Genomic DNA, 15766 nt, shown 5'->3' on the forward strand with positions numbered 1-15766 from the left:
ACATGATTTTTTTTAGCTGCGATGAACAGCACTGTCAACCAAAAACCAGAATGAGACGTTATAAAATATAGGAACGGTTATGATTTTAACGCTACAATATCTAGACATTAGGGTTTAGATTGATAAAGATGTTTTGACTAGTTCTTTTTTGGGAGAGTGAAAGCTCATATGTTTTTCACATTGGTAGTATAATGGTGTCGTGAGTCATCGATATTGAGGCTGTGCATGAAGTGGAGAACAAGGCTTCATCATATTACCCATAAAGTAGCTCCTTTTGGGATCACAAAGACATGTCCGGATATTGGTACTAAAACAAGTACCAACATTATTTCATCCACACAATGTCGTTTCCAAGTTTCATCTTCCTCCATATGACGATGGATTCCCCACCATTGTCGGTAAGCTATGGTGTCGGTAAGATATAGGTTGAGATTTTTATAGATTTATGCTTTTCAAGGGGAAAACAAAAGTAAAATAAAGCACATGAAGTCATGTCATTCTACCTTATCGTGCATGAAGTTGATTCCTCCCATGAATGATGTTATATCATTAATCTTTTAAAAGTAAATAAATAAAACCTTAATTTATATATTTGATAATAGTATTATTTGGATTGTAGTGGTTCATATATTTTAATTTGGATAGAGAATAGCAGCCAACGTTTAAACGATGATTGATTGCATCAACTCCTTTGTCTCCATAAGGAGAAAGAGGAGGAACAAGTAAAAATGATGGTTATAGTCCCCTCTGACAGTCTTTGTTGAAAAGTTTTATAGTGACCTTTAGTGTTAATGTCAATCGTAAAATAATGATAGTTACTCGTAAACTGATAAACTCAATGAATAAATTAATTAACAGTAGATTCAGCTATGACAGATCACATGGGCTGCCAAAAGTCTTATCAAAAGGTCATGGCTTCCCAAGAGGTATTAGATGTTTAAGATCCCATATCCGGAGATGTTCTCCCGAGGCTTTAAATAGGGAGGAGTTTTCTAGAAATTTTGATGTGTAGAAACCAATCTTGCAGAAGAGATGTGAAGACAATATAACACTTGTCTACCCCTTAGTCGAGGGAATTTCATAAAGTGTTGTATCATCTTCATATCTCTTTTGCAACACTGGTCTTCGCACATAAAGACCTCTTCGAAAAGTTACGATCATTTGATATGATTTCTGACAAAATCAGGTGATCTTTCAGAGCTATTCTATTATCACTCAATAGTATTTTTTGAGCCTGATAATCTACGAGTAGTCATCATTATCCTACATCTGACATCATCTCTAAACATCACTTAGTAAAGACAGAGAAAGAGAGCTGAAACCATCATCTCTGCTTATTTTTTGTCTCACTCCTTGTGAAAATAGAAAAACTGAACACCAATCAATTATTATTAACCACTAATTATAACTCTCTATCGAAAATAAATTATACCTATAATCATTGTAATTAAAATATAACCGTAACAATACTTAAGTAAAATGATGTGAAATTTCAGAGAAGGTTTATGTCGGTCTCATCTTTTGCCAGGAAAGTAATAATGAAGTGGTATTACAATGACATCAAAAGAAGTGAAATTACACGATCTCCAACGACCTTTTGATGTGTCAAAGGAAGGAGACTACGATACATCATTAACCCTAAAACAAAACTAAAAAGTTTTTGCATGTGATTATCCAATAGTTTAACATTAACCTTGGATTTGGAATCTGTCGACAGCCAATTAACATCAGGTAATGTCTCTTAATCATGGTAATTAATTATGTTAACTCGAAACCATAAAAAGGGATAAAATAAAATACGTTGTCCATGTTAAGGCTCAAGAACAAGATCCTGTCTTAAAGATGAAGTGATGATTCTTCCCTTTATGGATCTTATAAAAATGTCTCTCTATTTTCTTAATCTTCCCCACCACCTTAATGCATGGAGACATGATATTAAGGACCACATAATTGGTTCCCTAAATCCAATTATACTTTTAAAAAAAATCCATTTCAAGGACCTATAAAATGCAATTACACATACAAATATCAATTAATACATTCGATAATTAGAGAATAAGACATTACAATTCATAATCAGGATAAAAATAAAGACAGAATTTGTACATAATAAGAGTTTAAATCAAAATAAAATTTAGAAAAAAAATGATGAATTTCTTATATTAGAGAAAGAAATAATAATGTTATGCTTTCTGGAGAAGGGAATTGTTCATAAAATTAGGACTGAACAATAAAAATAGAAAAATTAAAAATCGATGTGAATTATAGTAAATGTTTTATACTTTTTTTTAACAATTTCGTAAATGTTTTATACTTTAAAATAATGAAACTACTTAAAAATGGTCATCGTTAATTATTAATTTAATTAACTACATGCTTGCACGAAATCATGTTCACCAAGCTTTAAAGGATATATGTAATTGCACGATTCAAAATCAGTGTTATGATTCGCACGATAATTATGAATTAATATATACCCTATTTATATACCGTCTAATTTTTATTTAGAGTTGATTTAATTTGATTATGTATAATTTATTTAGTGTTGGTTTAACTTATACTCGATCAACTGGATTTAACTTTATATAATAATATGTAAACTTATAATTATATATAAGTTAAATCTAATTAATCGAATATCCATCTTATTAATTTTTACACTTGAGATACATTTTAAGGTTGTATATTAAAACTTAAATTTAAATAATATATTTATATATATTAGTTTGGGTTTTTAATCAATTTATATGAGAAAACTGTGTATGAATTACTCTGGATAATGGGAGGAGAGAAGACTCATTTGGATATTATTTTATTTTTCTGCACTTTATCTATATTTTTATTGCTTCCAATAAGTATTAATTATAGCCTACTTCTTCCCCACCAATTATATTTTCTTAACAATTTTTTTCTCGAGATGTTAAAAACTGAAAATAAAAAAATATTTGTCTTTAATGGCAATGTCAAAGGTCAAAGATTTGCATTACTGTCTCTGTCTCCCACACTCAACACATTCTCTAACCCCTAAAGCACAACCTTAAACCCTCTGCCCTTTGGCCCCAAGCACTGTGCACCCTAATTTCTCCACCCACCCTGCATGGATGTCCCACTTTTTTTTTTTTAACAAATTAAGTCACAATAAAAGTTTATTAATCCATTTTTCCCATAATTGAAAGATGATTTCGTGCCAATGATTTAAGTAAGAACAATTTTACAATATGGAAGTTCTGGTATATTCCTTGAAACAAACAGTTGAACGTCATACGGTATATAATCAAGCAATGAAATTCGATAGTGGTCACGAATAGACATTTTCATTAATCGTTCAACTACTATGTTGAATTCTTGCGGGATCCAAAGAAGTTTCGTAAATCAGACTTGATTTCGAATAACATAGATGGTTTTTATTGGTAGGAGAGAGTTGAAGTCTGTGCTTAGGCAAGGACTAACTTCATGGCTTTCGTACAGTCTGATTGCACTTGCAGCTGTTCAAAACCATGGGTCCATTCCACTTGAAGATCAATGTAGAGGCACCACAACTCGACTTGAAGTGGCGTGACGATAACAAAAGCTTTCCAAAATCATCCAACCACCATTGCTGGAGCGGAACAAACCTCCAATAGAACTGAAACGAATGATAGATGACACCGAGACATTGGTGTTCAACCAGATCCAGTCTTGCTTTAATATTTATATTATATTACTTTTATTACTTTTTTATGTTTATTTTACAATTTTTGTTTGGAGTTTGTAATTGTTCCTAGTCATTATTGTTGGTTTCAATTAAACACTGATACAAGATTTTATATTATGGGTGATACAAGATTTTATATTTTGGGCGAATTTTTAAAATTTTAAAATGATAAACTTATAAGATTTTAAGAGATAAAAAATTGTTAATAAAAAATATAAAAATATATCTAAAATATATATAATTTTTAAAATTTTACGAACAACTTCTCCCCGCCGTTTCCTCATTCCAACTCTGAATACGGTGGCGAAAAGGGAGTATTAGGTTGGTGACACTTGGCAAAAAGTGGAGAGATCTTTGGTGGATGGCAATATGTGATGATGTGGCAGTGACATCAACTTAGGGACCTCTTTATCCAACAACTTCTCTTGAATTCGGGGAGTATGATATATTGTGTGAAACCATTCATACACTGACGTGGCGATTTGTTTATTCTCTTAAACGGCCTATTATTCATGATTATACTCGGAGATTATGAATTTCATAATGATAAAATGTATGCGTTGATAACATCACGAGGAAAATTAAACGTGACAGTTTTTTTATCTCTATATTTATTTTAAAATTTATATATATTTCAATTGTAAAAAAATAATGTTTATACTAAAAGTCTTGGATTCAAATAGTTGTGTCTTCATGTTATGTATATTGTGAATATATATTACTTTATAATAATCCCAGATTGATAAAAAAAATTAAACCGATACATTAAAATGCTACAAATACATTTACGTATCAATTCTACAAACATTCAATGTAAGGAGAAGATAAGCAAATTTGCAATTAGGAACCACTTAATAATGTTACGTTTGAGTGGAACTTAGCCTACGAATTTGACATTGGGGTCATATTGCGTGTGCTATATACATATGTAATGTACTTGACCTAAAAAAGATAGTTTGGGATTTGTTAGGTACCAAGTGCAAGGACAAATGTCTTCCAACTAAGCTCATTGTAGTTAATTTCGTCATCGTAAAAAACCTTGTCAAACTGATATTGTGAGACCAGCATGCTTTTCGAGAAAAGGAAATTAGGACATGACTTGTTTTTGTCAAAGGTTGTTACTCTCTCTTGCATGACAATTTTATGTCAACTACAGAAGGAAAGATACGATAGAATTAGAAAATGATTTTGTAGATATGTGTAAAAAAGAGTTCTATTTATGTTTGAGTTATGATACGAAAATATTTATTAGTCAGCTTGTAATATATATCGAGAGTCAAAGAATGGGATGTTGTAAAACCTTTTTAATTATTTGGCCAATCTCCAAACGCTAAGAAATTATGGATCAACATGTTTTCACATCGTCCACACAATATATATCTGCTCCTTTATTGTATCCCTATCATGACTTTGATGCTTTCTTCCAAGACAGACTTTCTTATATAAAATACATTATAAATTTGTATATGCATATGTAAAAGTCATAGCAATATTGTTGAATTTCTTTTGAAAAAAAAAGAACATAAACCTTGGTTTTCAAGCTTAGTTACATTCTTTTTTTTACACGTGTTTCACATAATTTGATTAATTATATTTACGTTAGAGCACGTTACACATTAAAATTTATACAAATCTTTATTTTAAATGATTTTTAATAATATTTATGTCGACCGAATTATATTTGATCGATATATTAATTGTGAATTTAAAATATTTTACTATTAATATCTAAAAAACGAACTTAAAAATAAAATTTAGATGCTTAAATTCAAAGTCAAAATGCTATAGGTATTTTTGTATAGTGAAATTGGAAGGCGTAACTACCCATAAAGAATGTAATATTATATAACAACATATGTAAACGCGGCGAGTATTTGCAGGTGATTAGGAATCCTAGTAAAAATTAAACTGCGTGAAGGAACTGAATTCCCATTCGTACACGTGTCAAATATTATTCTTCAACACGAAAATAAAAAACAAAAATTAAATAAAAGAGAAAAAAAAAACAAACGGCCTCCAAGTATATGCCGTACGCATGTAACGCACACATAATTTTTTTCGTTTATCGTTCAAGAGACATTGACATGATTATCTTGCGAGAACTTGAAAGTAAACGCCGTTTTTTCGTTTACCGGGAACTGCACTTTGCAAGTAAAGTAAAATAAAATAAAAAATTAACTTGACTGCCGGTATTTTGTGAGACACCCGCGGTACAAGCGCGTTTGTACAGGTGATTTCACTGCGAGTTTACCGGGAATTGCCTGTCAAACATTTTTACCCGGTAAAATAGGTTTTCTTTTTTTGATTAAATAAAATAAGTTTTTTCTAACATGAACTTAAAACATTATATAATTGTTATATACTAACAAAACATGAAGCACCAACCAAATAATATGTTCTAAGAAATAAACCATCAATACTAAATCTATAAAACATGATGTAATTATATAATATGTTCTAAGAGTATATCAAATAATAATTTTAAATTTTTAAAATAAAAAAAAATATGATTTTAATCAAATAAATTATTTTTATGTACAAATCAATTTACTTCAGTGATTAAAAGAATCGTTGTTGTTCTTAGAGGTCACAGATTCGAGCACAAACGACTGCAAGAGTGATTGAACATTCATTATCAAATGATTTAGAGTACTTAGAATATATATTATATTGTAATCGCCTTAATTTAATAAAAAATAGTTTTTTATAAATTAAATTGTGAATAACATTTTTTTCATCTTAAGGCATGCAAAACAAATGAGACAAAAATAAATTATAAATAGTAAAAGATTATTTGACATATATACCCTTTTTTGTGCTATTATCTGTGCAACTTGAAAATCTCTCCCCTCTATTTATACATAGCTTCTTGCTTCTTTTTCCTTCACACCATAAACCAAAAGCATAAGTCCATCTCTTGTATTAAGCACCTCTCCTCTCTTTCCTCAATCAAACCCTTTTTTCCTCCCTTTGAAAAGTGAAAGAAATAAAGATCGGAACCATGCCAGAAGCACCAAATATGACACAGAAACCTGCAGATTACAACCTGGAGTTGAAGAACAAGAAAATCCTTCAGTTCATTGAAGACATGACTTCAAACCCTGATGAAGTTCAAAAGGATGTCCTGGAAGAGATCCTTTCGAGCAATGCTCATGTTGAGTACCTGAAAACTCATGGCCTTGATGGTCGTACCGATCGAGATAGTTTCAAAAACATTATGCCTGTCATCACCTATGAGGATATCCAGCCTTATGTTGAACGTATTGCCAATGGTGATACATCTCCCATCCTTTGTTCTAAGCCCATTTCTGAGTTCTTGACAAGGTTAGGACATCACAATGAAACAAGCCTTCTCTTTTACTTCCTCTGTTTTGTTTTGTGTTGGTTTTTATAGCTACTGCTGGTTTGTTTATTGTAGCTCTGGGACATCAGGTGGGGAGAGGAAGCTGATGCCGACGATCGAGGAGGAGCTAGGGAGGAGGTCACTGCTCTATAGCCTATTGATGCCTGTTATGAGCCAATTTGTCCCTGGTCTAGACAAGGGCAAAGGGATGTACTTTTTGTTTATAAAATCCGAGGCCAAGACACCTGGTGGCCTTGTGGCACGCCCGGTTCTAACTAGCTACTACAAAAGCAGTCGTTTCAAAGATAGGCCATACGATCCTTACACAAACTACACCAGCCCAAATGAGACCATTCTCTGTCTCGATTCTTACCAAAGCATGTACTCTCAAATGCTTTGTGGACTTTGCCAACACAAGGAAGTCCTCAGGGTGGGAGCTGTTTTCGCCTCTGGCTTCATCAGGGCCATCAAGTTCCTTGAGAAACATTGGCGTCTCCTTTGCAATGATATAAGGACAGGAACCGTTGATTTCCAAATCACTGACTCCTCTGTCAGGGAGGCTGTTATGAACATCCTGAAACCCGATCCTGAACTTGCCGATTTCATCGAGGCCGAGTGTAGCAAAGATTCATGGCAAGGGATCATTACAAGGTTATGGCCTAACACAAAGTATGTGGATGTGATTGTGACTGGGGCCATGTCACAGTATATTCCCACTCTTGATTATTACAGTAATGGCCTCCCTCTTGTCTGCACCATGTATGCATCTAGTGAATGCTATTTTGGTGTCAACCTGAACCCTCTTTGCAAGCCAAGTGAAGTTTCCTATACTCTCGTTCCCGTAATGGCCTACTTTGAGTTCTTGCCGGTTCAAAGGAACAATGGGGTCTCTAATTCCATTTCTGTGCCCAAAACTCTCAATGAGAAAGAACAACAAGAACTGGTTGACCTTGTTGATGTTAAGCTTGGCCAGGAGTATGAGCTTGTTGTCACCACTTATTCAGGTACATAGTTAAACCTTTTTCAAATATTATACTATAGTTTTACTTGCTTTCACCTACTGACTTTCGTTAACTAATGTTTTCGCAGGACTCTATCGATATAGAGTCGGTGATGTGCTAAGGGTAGCAGGGTTCAAGAACAAGGCACCACAATTCAATTTCATTTGCAGGAAAAATGTGGTTTTGTCCATTGATTCTGATAAGACTGATGAGGTTGAACTTCAACATGCTGTGAAGAATGCAGTGAATCATTTGATGCCATTCGATGCAACCTTGGCCGAGTACACTAGTTTTGCGGATACCACTACAATTCCAGGCCACTATGTGCTCTACTGGGAGCTTAGTCTCAATGGTAACACCCCAATTCCTCCTTCAGTTTTTGAGGACTGTTGCTTGACTATTGAAGAATCCCTCAACAGTGTATATCGCCAAGGGCGTGTATGCGACAAATCCATTGGACCTCTCGAGATCAAGATCGTCGAACCAGGGACATTCGACAAGCTGATGGATTATGCCATTAGCTTAGGTGCATCGATTAACCAGTACAAGACGCCACGATGCGTGAAATTCGCTCCCATTGTCGAGCTTCTGAACTCAAGGGTTGCATCCTGTTTCTTTAGTCCAAAATGTCCCAAATGGTTTCCTGGTTACAAGCAATGGAGCAACACAAATTAAGTGAAATGAAGGGGGAGCACTCAATCAGTAGTTTTTTCAACTGTTGTTTATGCATAGTGACTCTTGATTAGCCATGTCATTGTACAAAAACAATTCATGTTTCAAGGAAACCTCTTCCCCATTCCCATGAAAATAAATTCTCTTTTTGTTTAGCTGCTTTATTTTCCTAATAATCATCACACTTCATGGGATTTTGGTTCTTAATTCCAGCCAGGAATCCTGCCCACTGAACTCTCATGTGCCATTGCTGAAACGGCAAACAAAGAGACACAACTGCCATAAAGACCCATCATTTTCAAGGGGGGAAAAAAGCTTACCAACTTTTTCTCATTGTGTTTATCCATTAAACTCTTTTTAATTATAATAAACTAGTTAATCCACTGTTTTTGACATGTTCGAAACTTCAAATGACCAATAAAACATGGAATCTAATACCCATGCAACAAAAGTTTGGTAAGCTTAAATTAGAAATGAAAGAAACAAAGGATACCCTTTTTCATTGTATTAAAAAGAGAATCAAATCTCTGTCAAAAGATAATAGCAGGTTTGGATTAAAAAAAGGCCCATTAGCATCGGTTTATGTGTATATATATATCGTAAAACGAACATAAAATATACAGAAAAAGGATATTTTTATCATATGAAACCAAAGGTTATAAAGATACATGTGCATTTGAAAAGGAATATGACAAAAAATGACAATGTAAGCCACATGTGTGTAGCTTTGGCCCTTAGAATTTTGTTCACAAAGACTGGCCAGGAAATCATACAAAATGGTCAAGGAACAGCAGAAGAAGGCAACAACAAGTGCCCGATGAGACACCGACTTTTGCTTTAAAGTGGGAAGGAGGATAGATAAGGTACAATCAGAGGCTGTTCCCTTGGTTTGTACTAATGTCTGGAAAAATAAACAAAAGCTGTTTTGTATCTTCTTTTTTTCGGAGAACAATTTCAGGATTCCAGACATGCACTTACAGCAGAGTATATACAATTCTCACGAATAATTTTATTTAATTTTCTTAAAATGAAACATTTTTTTATAATGAAAGGAAAAATGCAATTGAAAAGGGAATGAAAAGTAGTTGTGACACCTTTTTTTTTGTATGTTGGTGTAGCCTTTTAGGCACTGATTTTTCTTTTGAGCACCATTGTTCAATTGTGACTATTTTTTAGGCAATGGAACTTTATCCGATGAAAAGGGTTTTAATAAATATATATGGGATATGATCCAACTACACAAGGTAAAATATTTTAGTTTTATATAAATTTAGGACTGTTGAATGAGTGCAAATAGATAATTGAGACTAGCAATAGAAAATAGATGACCGAGATTAACAATAGAAAATGAGAATATATATGAAAGTATCTTGCTTAATTGAATTAGGTAAAGATTGTGACCTACCTAGAGACTGTCTTTAATCTCTTTGATTAATCCAATTATCATTTGATATATTACTATAATATATAAAAAGACGTGTGTTTAAATGTACTTAAATATAATTTTTAATTTTTTGAATATTTTTAATTAAACATCTCCCATAATTTTTAAAAATTCTAATTTTTTAAAAATTTTAATTAGACCCCAATTTTTTGAAGAAAAAAATGTAAATTGAACTATTCAAAATTTTAATTTAAACCTCTAATTTTTTTGAAGTTTTAAATTGGCCATCCTAAACTCTATCGCCAAGTTCCGCCATTGATATTAGTTGTCATTAAATGCAAAGGTTTCATTTTTATTTTCCAAAAAGAAGAAACCTTAATCAAATAATATCACTTCACCAACATAATGTTGTAAGCACACCCCTTTATTTTCTTTTTCTTTTTCAATCACAAATGGGTGATGAGGTAGATTTGTAGGTAGGGGCTAACAATCCATTCCATGAGGGCATAAGATAAGTCATATGAAAGCAACTTCACCAATGATTTCATGTAGTGGGGCACAGAAATGTGTGTGTAATGGTACTTTGATTAAATTATTGAAGTGATCATTTAATTAATGAGGTGAGTTAAGCATGGGATATATATTTTATGGTTGAGTGTGTGGTACTTACTCCATTAGGAAAGCCTAAATTCAACCACTTAAAAGACTACAAGTTAAAGGCGAAATATTCTATTTTGTTAGTTGGTTTTAAGATTAGGGTTGAGTGATTCTTTTGATTTGAAAATGTTAATTTGGAGACCAACTCCCTCAATTATTTGAGATATTCTACCTCCTTGCTCATATACAATGATAATCAATAAAAAAAAACTTCTCTTGAAAAAGATTATTGATTGACATTAAAATTGATCCTTGAACAGATAACTTGATCCTTAAACATATATAATGATAATCAATAAAAAAAAACTTCTATTGAAAAAGATTATTGATTGACATTAAAATTGATCATGCTGATTAAGAAACGTGAAATTTGCATTTTTTGTTATGTGAGGCAGTGCAGTTGCGAGTTCGTCTCTTGTTAGTAGCTTATTCCCGGTTTTATTTAGTCGTATTATTTGGATTGTAAGTTTGTTGATTTTGTTCCATCCGGGTTGTATGTACTATTATTATTCATTTAGGATTAGAGAGGTTTTTAATGAGTAATACAATTTGGATAAATTTTCCTATTTATAATAAAATCATCTTGTGAAGAAAAAAAATATTGCCCTCGTCTTATTAAAAAAATTAATTAATTATAAGCCAATACGCGCATATATATATTTCAAAGACAAAACCCTCTAAATAGGCATGATGTAGACAACAATTTTGGAACGAAATTTATGAGTGGGCGCCTAAGTAAATAAGGGCCAATCCTGCCTAATTCCGCAAAGACAAAACATACGAACAAAGAAAATAAATAAAAAGATGTACGTTGGCCCAAAATTCACGTGAAATGTGAAGTATGGGCATGTTAGAAGGCTATTTTGATGTAATCACACACGTGGCCAATTTGGTGAAAAACGTCATCAGACAACAACACGTGTGGCCCCATAGATCATGGACTTTGAAACTGCCCCACCCACACGTGAGGGATATCTGCCTTGCTTTCCCCTCTCCGGTGCCCATCCCCTTCATCAAACTCTGTGGATCCCTATTGACTGGTAAAGTTATCAACGATTATAGATGGTGATACGATGGTAATTCTGATCATGTAGGTCTGATTTTCTGATGAATAAGTGTTTTTTTTTTACTCTTTGTTGTATGATTATTTATAGTGGTTCGGACAGGTGTTGAAAACAAGTTGTTATGATATTGGTATTAATTAGACGTCCTAAGAAGTAATGACTTAGATTGGTTGATTATCAAATGACATCACTTACACCAATACACGTGGTCGCTGATGATCATATGCAAAATATATACACTAAATCGTAAGTAGTCGACACGATATCACTAATAGTCGGTCGCAAAATACATTCTGCATGTCTAAAGGCTCGTATAACATAAGTTCGCATGACAGCAATTCGCAGGTAGTAACAGACTAACAGTCTTCCTATTTGCTGGTACGTGTTTCATAGAAATATATATTTTATATTCATATTCAAATATGTGTCAGATAAATTTCTTGTAACACGAGTCAATATCTTACTTTCTTACGAAGTCGACCTCCAAACTCAATACATCACCGAATATACGTACACAAAACATAAATATAAAATATACGTCAGCAAGTTAAACCAGAAAAGTAGAACAAAAGACATTTGATTCATAAAATTGAAGGGTGATGAAAGATATGACAGAAGCACCCAGTCACCATGTTTTGGAAAATTTTATATATGTTTATGTATATATCTGGTTTGGTAGTTGAATTGACATAAATAATTTTGACAAAGTTGAAGGAAAGACTCTATATTGATAAGATTATATGGATTATTATGATTATCGGTGATTCATCTCTTATGATTTAGATGGAGAACTATAATTGGTAAGAAATCAACAGTTAACGAGTGTTAATAAATTTTGTCTCTATAAAGAGGTAGAGCATAAAAAAACGAGGATAAGGTAGTTTCATTCAGATCGCATCTCGTCTTTCGATCTCGATCAAGAGGTTTTATTGGAGGTTTTTAGTGGGTGTGTTAGTCGTAAGATCATAATAAATGCTCATAAATTAGTAGGCTAGGCAAATATGATCAGTTGGTGATGGATTTAGTTCTGATAGATCACATGAGTATGTTAAAAATCACATCCACCAATTACGGCTTCCCAATAAATGCTAGACGTTTCCTTTATCTTCCGAAGGTCCCTAATAATAGAAGTTTCATAAATTCTCTAAGGTTTTCGGATGGTAGAAAGGCAGGAGAAAGGCACGTAAAAGATATATGCAGAAGAGCTTTAACAAGGTAAAACATTTTAAAACATTATTAATTGTATGTGATGTATCCAATCCTGGAGAGACAAGGAAGCAGTTTCTCAGTAATGATAACAGTTATCCTGGTGGAATGTTTTCGTCCACCATTGTTTAATCTAACAATTAACACTCGGAAAAATAGGTAATGAAACCGACAGTTGGGACAACATGAAATAAATAAAACAGACTTATCTGATGTATCTGAGCCACATTATTCATGCAGAAGCCGTAAAATACTCTTTATTGTCCCTAACATGAATTGGACAACCATTATTCATGCAAAAACAAAGCTTGAAAATAACTGGAATTTACATCATTGATTGCTGATCGAAACATTGTTTAATAAGCAGATAACAGTAATCAATGGTGGATCAGTTAACATTCAACCAAGTTTTAAGACTAGGTATGGATAATGTTCTAGTTTGAATATAAGGCAGGTTCTGTGGTGACAATTTGTGGTTTTTTTTCTGTAATGACAATGATTATACAAATATATAATTAGAACCTTGTTTTGGACATGTCTTCCTACCATCTAACACCGCTAAATTCGACTGATTAAACAAATTTGAATCTTTAAACTGTTTATAAATAATCATTAGTCAATTAAACCACACTTATAAATATTATTATCTTCTTATCTGGTGTTTCTTCCTACTAACTACTCTGGTTTACTTAAACAAGATGGTTTTGACACTACCGGCAAGCTTTCATCATGCATTGACTGACTGCCATTGTTTGAGAAAAAAAAATATTTAGCATTTTAAAGAAGAATAAATGGGCCAGGAGTGGTTGGGACAGTTGTTGATTTTCAAACCTGTTACTTTCAAAAGTGATGTGTGTCTGTTAGAAACTAAAATTTTTTGAAGATATTCCAACAGATTGTAATAATTCATGGCAAGTCCAAATTTTGACAGTACTTGTGTATTGGCATTGCTATTTCGTTTTATGTTCCCTTTAAAATTCATATATTCGGCCATTTGGGATACCTCTACTTTGGGTCATAGCACAGAGCAGAATCTACCTTGGTTCAGTTAAGCCCATTTTCATGCTTCGGCCATGTATTTTAAGATTTCAGATGTCTTGCGTTGGACATGCGTAAACTATATGTTTCATGGACTCGAAAGTTCGGTTTTTTTTTTCTAAATTTTGTTCATAATTTGGAAGGATCGTTGTCGTGTATATTCATGCTCGAATATGTGTTGAATGTAGACGATGTTGGAACTTTGGAATCAAATACATATGAAGCTTAGTGTACATATATGCAAGTAAGCTCTCGTGTATATATATATATATATATATATATAATATGAAGTTGAATCCATCATGTGGATTCAGTAATAAAAGGGAATATTATTCTTCCAAGAGGATAAAAGTTCAAGTAGTTGTACCTGCAGGGTGTGAGAGTGTTGTCAATAGAATAAGAAAACTTTGAATAGATACTATCTTATAATCACTCTGACTATTCAAAATAAAAAGTTTTCATACGAAGTTAATTTCTGCACATTATTTGTTGATGTAAAAGCTTATTTCTATTGAAAAACTTGGGATTTGAATTATAATATGATAAATTAGATTAATTCAAGATTTGTCACATTAAATCATTAAGAAAATAAATTAAATGTTATATATGAAAGTATATTTGATTCCGTTGTCGGAAATGAATTAGCAGGTAGAGATCTTCCAAGAAGATAGATTTTCCTTTGAATAAAAACTTTCTTTTACTGTCAAACTTGTATTATAAATACAACTTATGGTATCTGTATTTTATTTTCATGACAATTTAATATTTATAACACGTATAACATAATTGGTCACTTAATTTTGTATCATACTTTATAATAACATTATACATATGTTCCTACAATTATAGATCTTAATTCAACAATATTGACATAAAACCTTGAAAATCTTAAGATTTATTATCTTTATAGTTTTGAATTTCTTGAATATTGATTTGGAATTTAACATTTTTGTTTAGAAAGTGTTATTGCTAGTGTAATCTTTATTCATTTTATGTTTGATATATCACATTTTTATAACAATAAAAGATACTTTTGTGGGTTTTTTTTAATTATTATGTTAGCTTCATGTAAACTTTTGTGTACCTAAGGTTTCTATTTGTTTGTCCGACATGTTTAATGTATCTTGTAGTTACTAATGTAATTATTTTGTAATAGTTTTACATATAATCATAATATACATCGATTCATCAAATGTTCATAGTAGTTATTAGTTTATATAATTTTTCAAAATTTGACATATAAAAATTTCATGACTCCGTTTTTTTATCATTTGAACTAGGATCATAGTTAATTCAAACCCTACTAGAATGGTAAGAAGTTTAAACTTACATTTCACTTAAAAAAAATTAAAAAAAAAACTCAATTAGGGGTGTAAATGAATCAGACTTGAACGAACGAGGTTATGGTTGTGTCTGTTTGTTTATTTTTGAAGGTGTATATGTTTGATTTATGTTTGTTTAAATTTTTAATATCATGTACATGTTAGTTTGTTTATTTTTGAAGTTGTTCATGTTCAGTTTGTTTTGTGCTTGCGAACATGTTTGTCAATATGTTCGTTTAGCGTTTATCAACATATCGTTTAACATTTACCAAAATATTTATTTAGTGTTCACAAATATGTTTGTTTATATATTCAAAAATGTTAAATTAAACTAACAAACAAAAATTAAATAAAACTTAGCATTCAACGTGAACTTATATAGCAT

General features: G+C 32.0%; 1 protein-coding gene across 1 annotated transcript; it reads left to right on the forward strand.

The window, feature by feature from the left end:
* The first annotated feature begins 6654 nt into the window (after nucleotides 1-6654).
* On the forward strand, nucleotides 6655-8865 carry LOC120160537 (indole-3-acetic acid-amido synthetase GH3.6-like). Its single transcript, XM_039170946.1, has 3 exons — nucleotides 6655-7018; nucleotides 7113-8041; nucleotides 8127-8865. Exons 1-3 carry the CDS (start codon nucleotides 6696-6698, stop codon nucleotides 8711-8713), a joined length of 1839 nt encoding a protein of 612 aa, XP_039026877.1. The 5' UTR covers nucleotides 6655-6695; the 3' UTR covers nucleotides 8714-8865.
* The last annotated feature ends 6901 nt before the right edge of the window (nucleotides 8866-15766 follow it).

This window comes from Hibiscus syriacus, unplaced genomic scaffold (assembly GCF_006381635.1).
Source record: "Hibiscus syriacus cultivar Baekdansim isolate YM2019G1 unplaced genomic scaffold, ASM638163v2 tig00111392_pilon, whole genome shotgun sequence".
Classification (NCBI taxonomy): Eukaryota; Viridiplantae; Streptophyta; class Magnoliopsida; order Malvales; family Malvaceae; genus Hibiscus; species Hibiscus syriacus.

Coding starts and splice junctions, on each gene's coding strand:
- LOC120160537 (XM_039170946.1), top strand. CDS start 6,696: ATGCCAGAAGCACCAAATATGACACAGAAACCTGCAGATTACAACCTG. Junction 7,019..7,112: donor ATTTCTGAGTTCTTGACAAG/GTTAGGACATCA, acceptor TGTTTATTGTAG/CTCTGGGACATCAGGTGGGG. Junction 8,042..8,126: donor TGTTGTCACCACTTATTCAG/GTACATAGTTAA, acceptor ATGTTTTCGCAG/GACTCTATCGATATAGAGTC.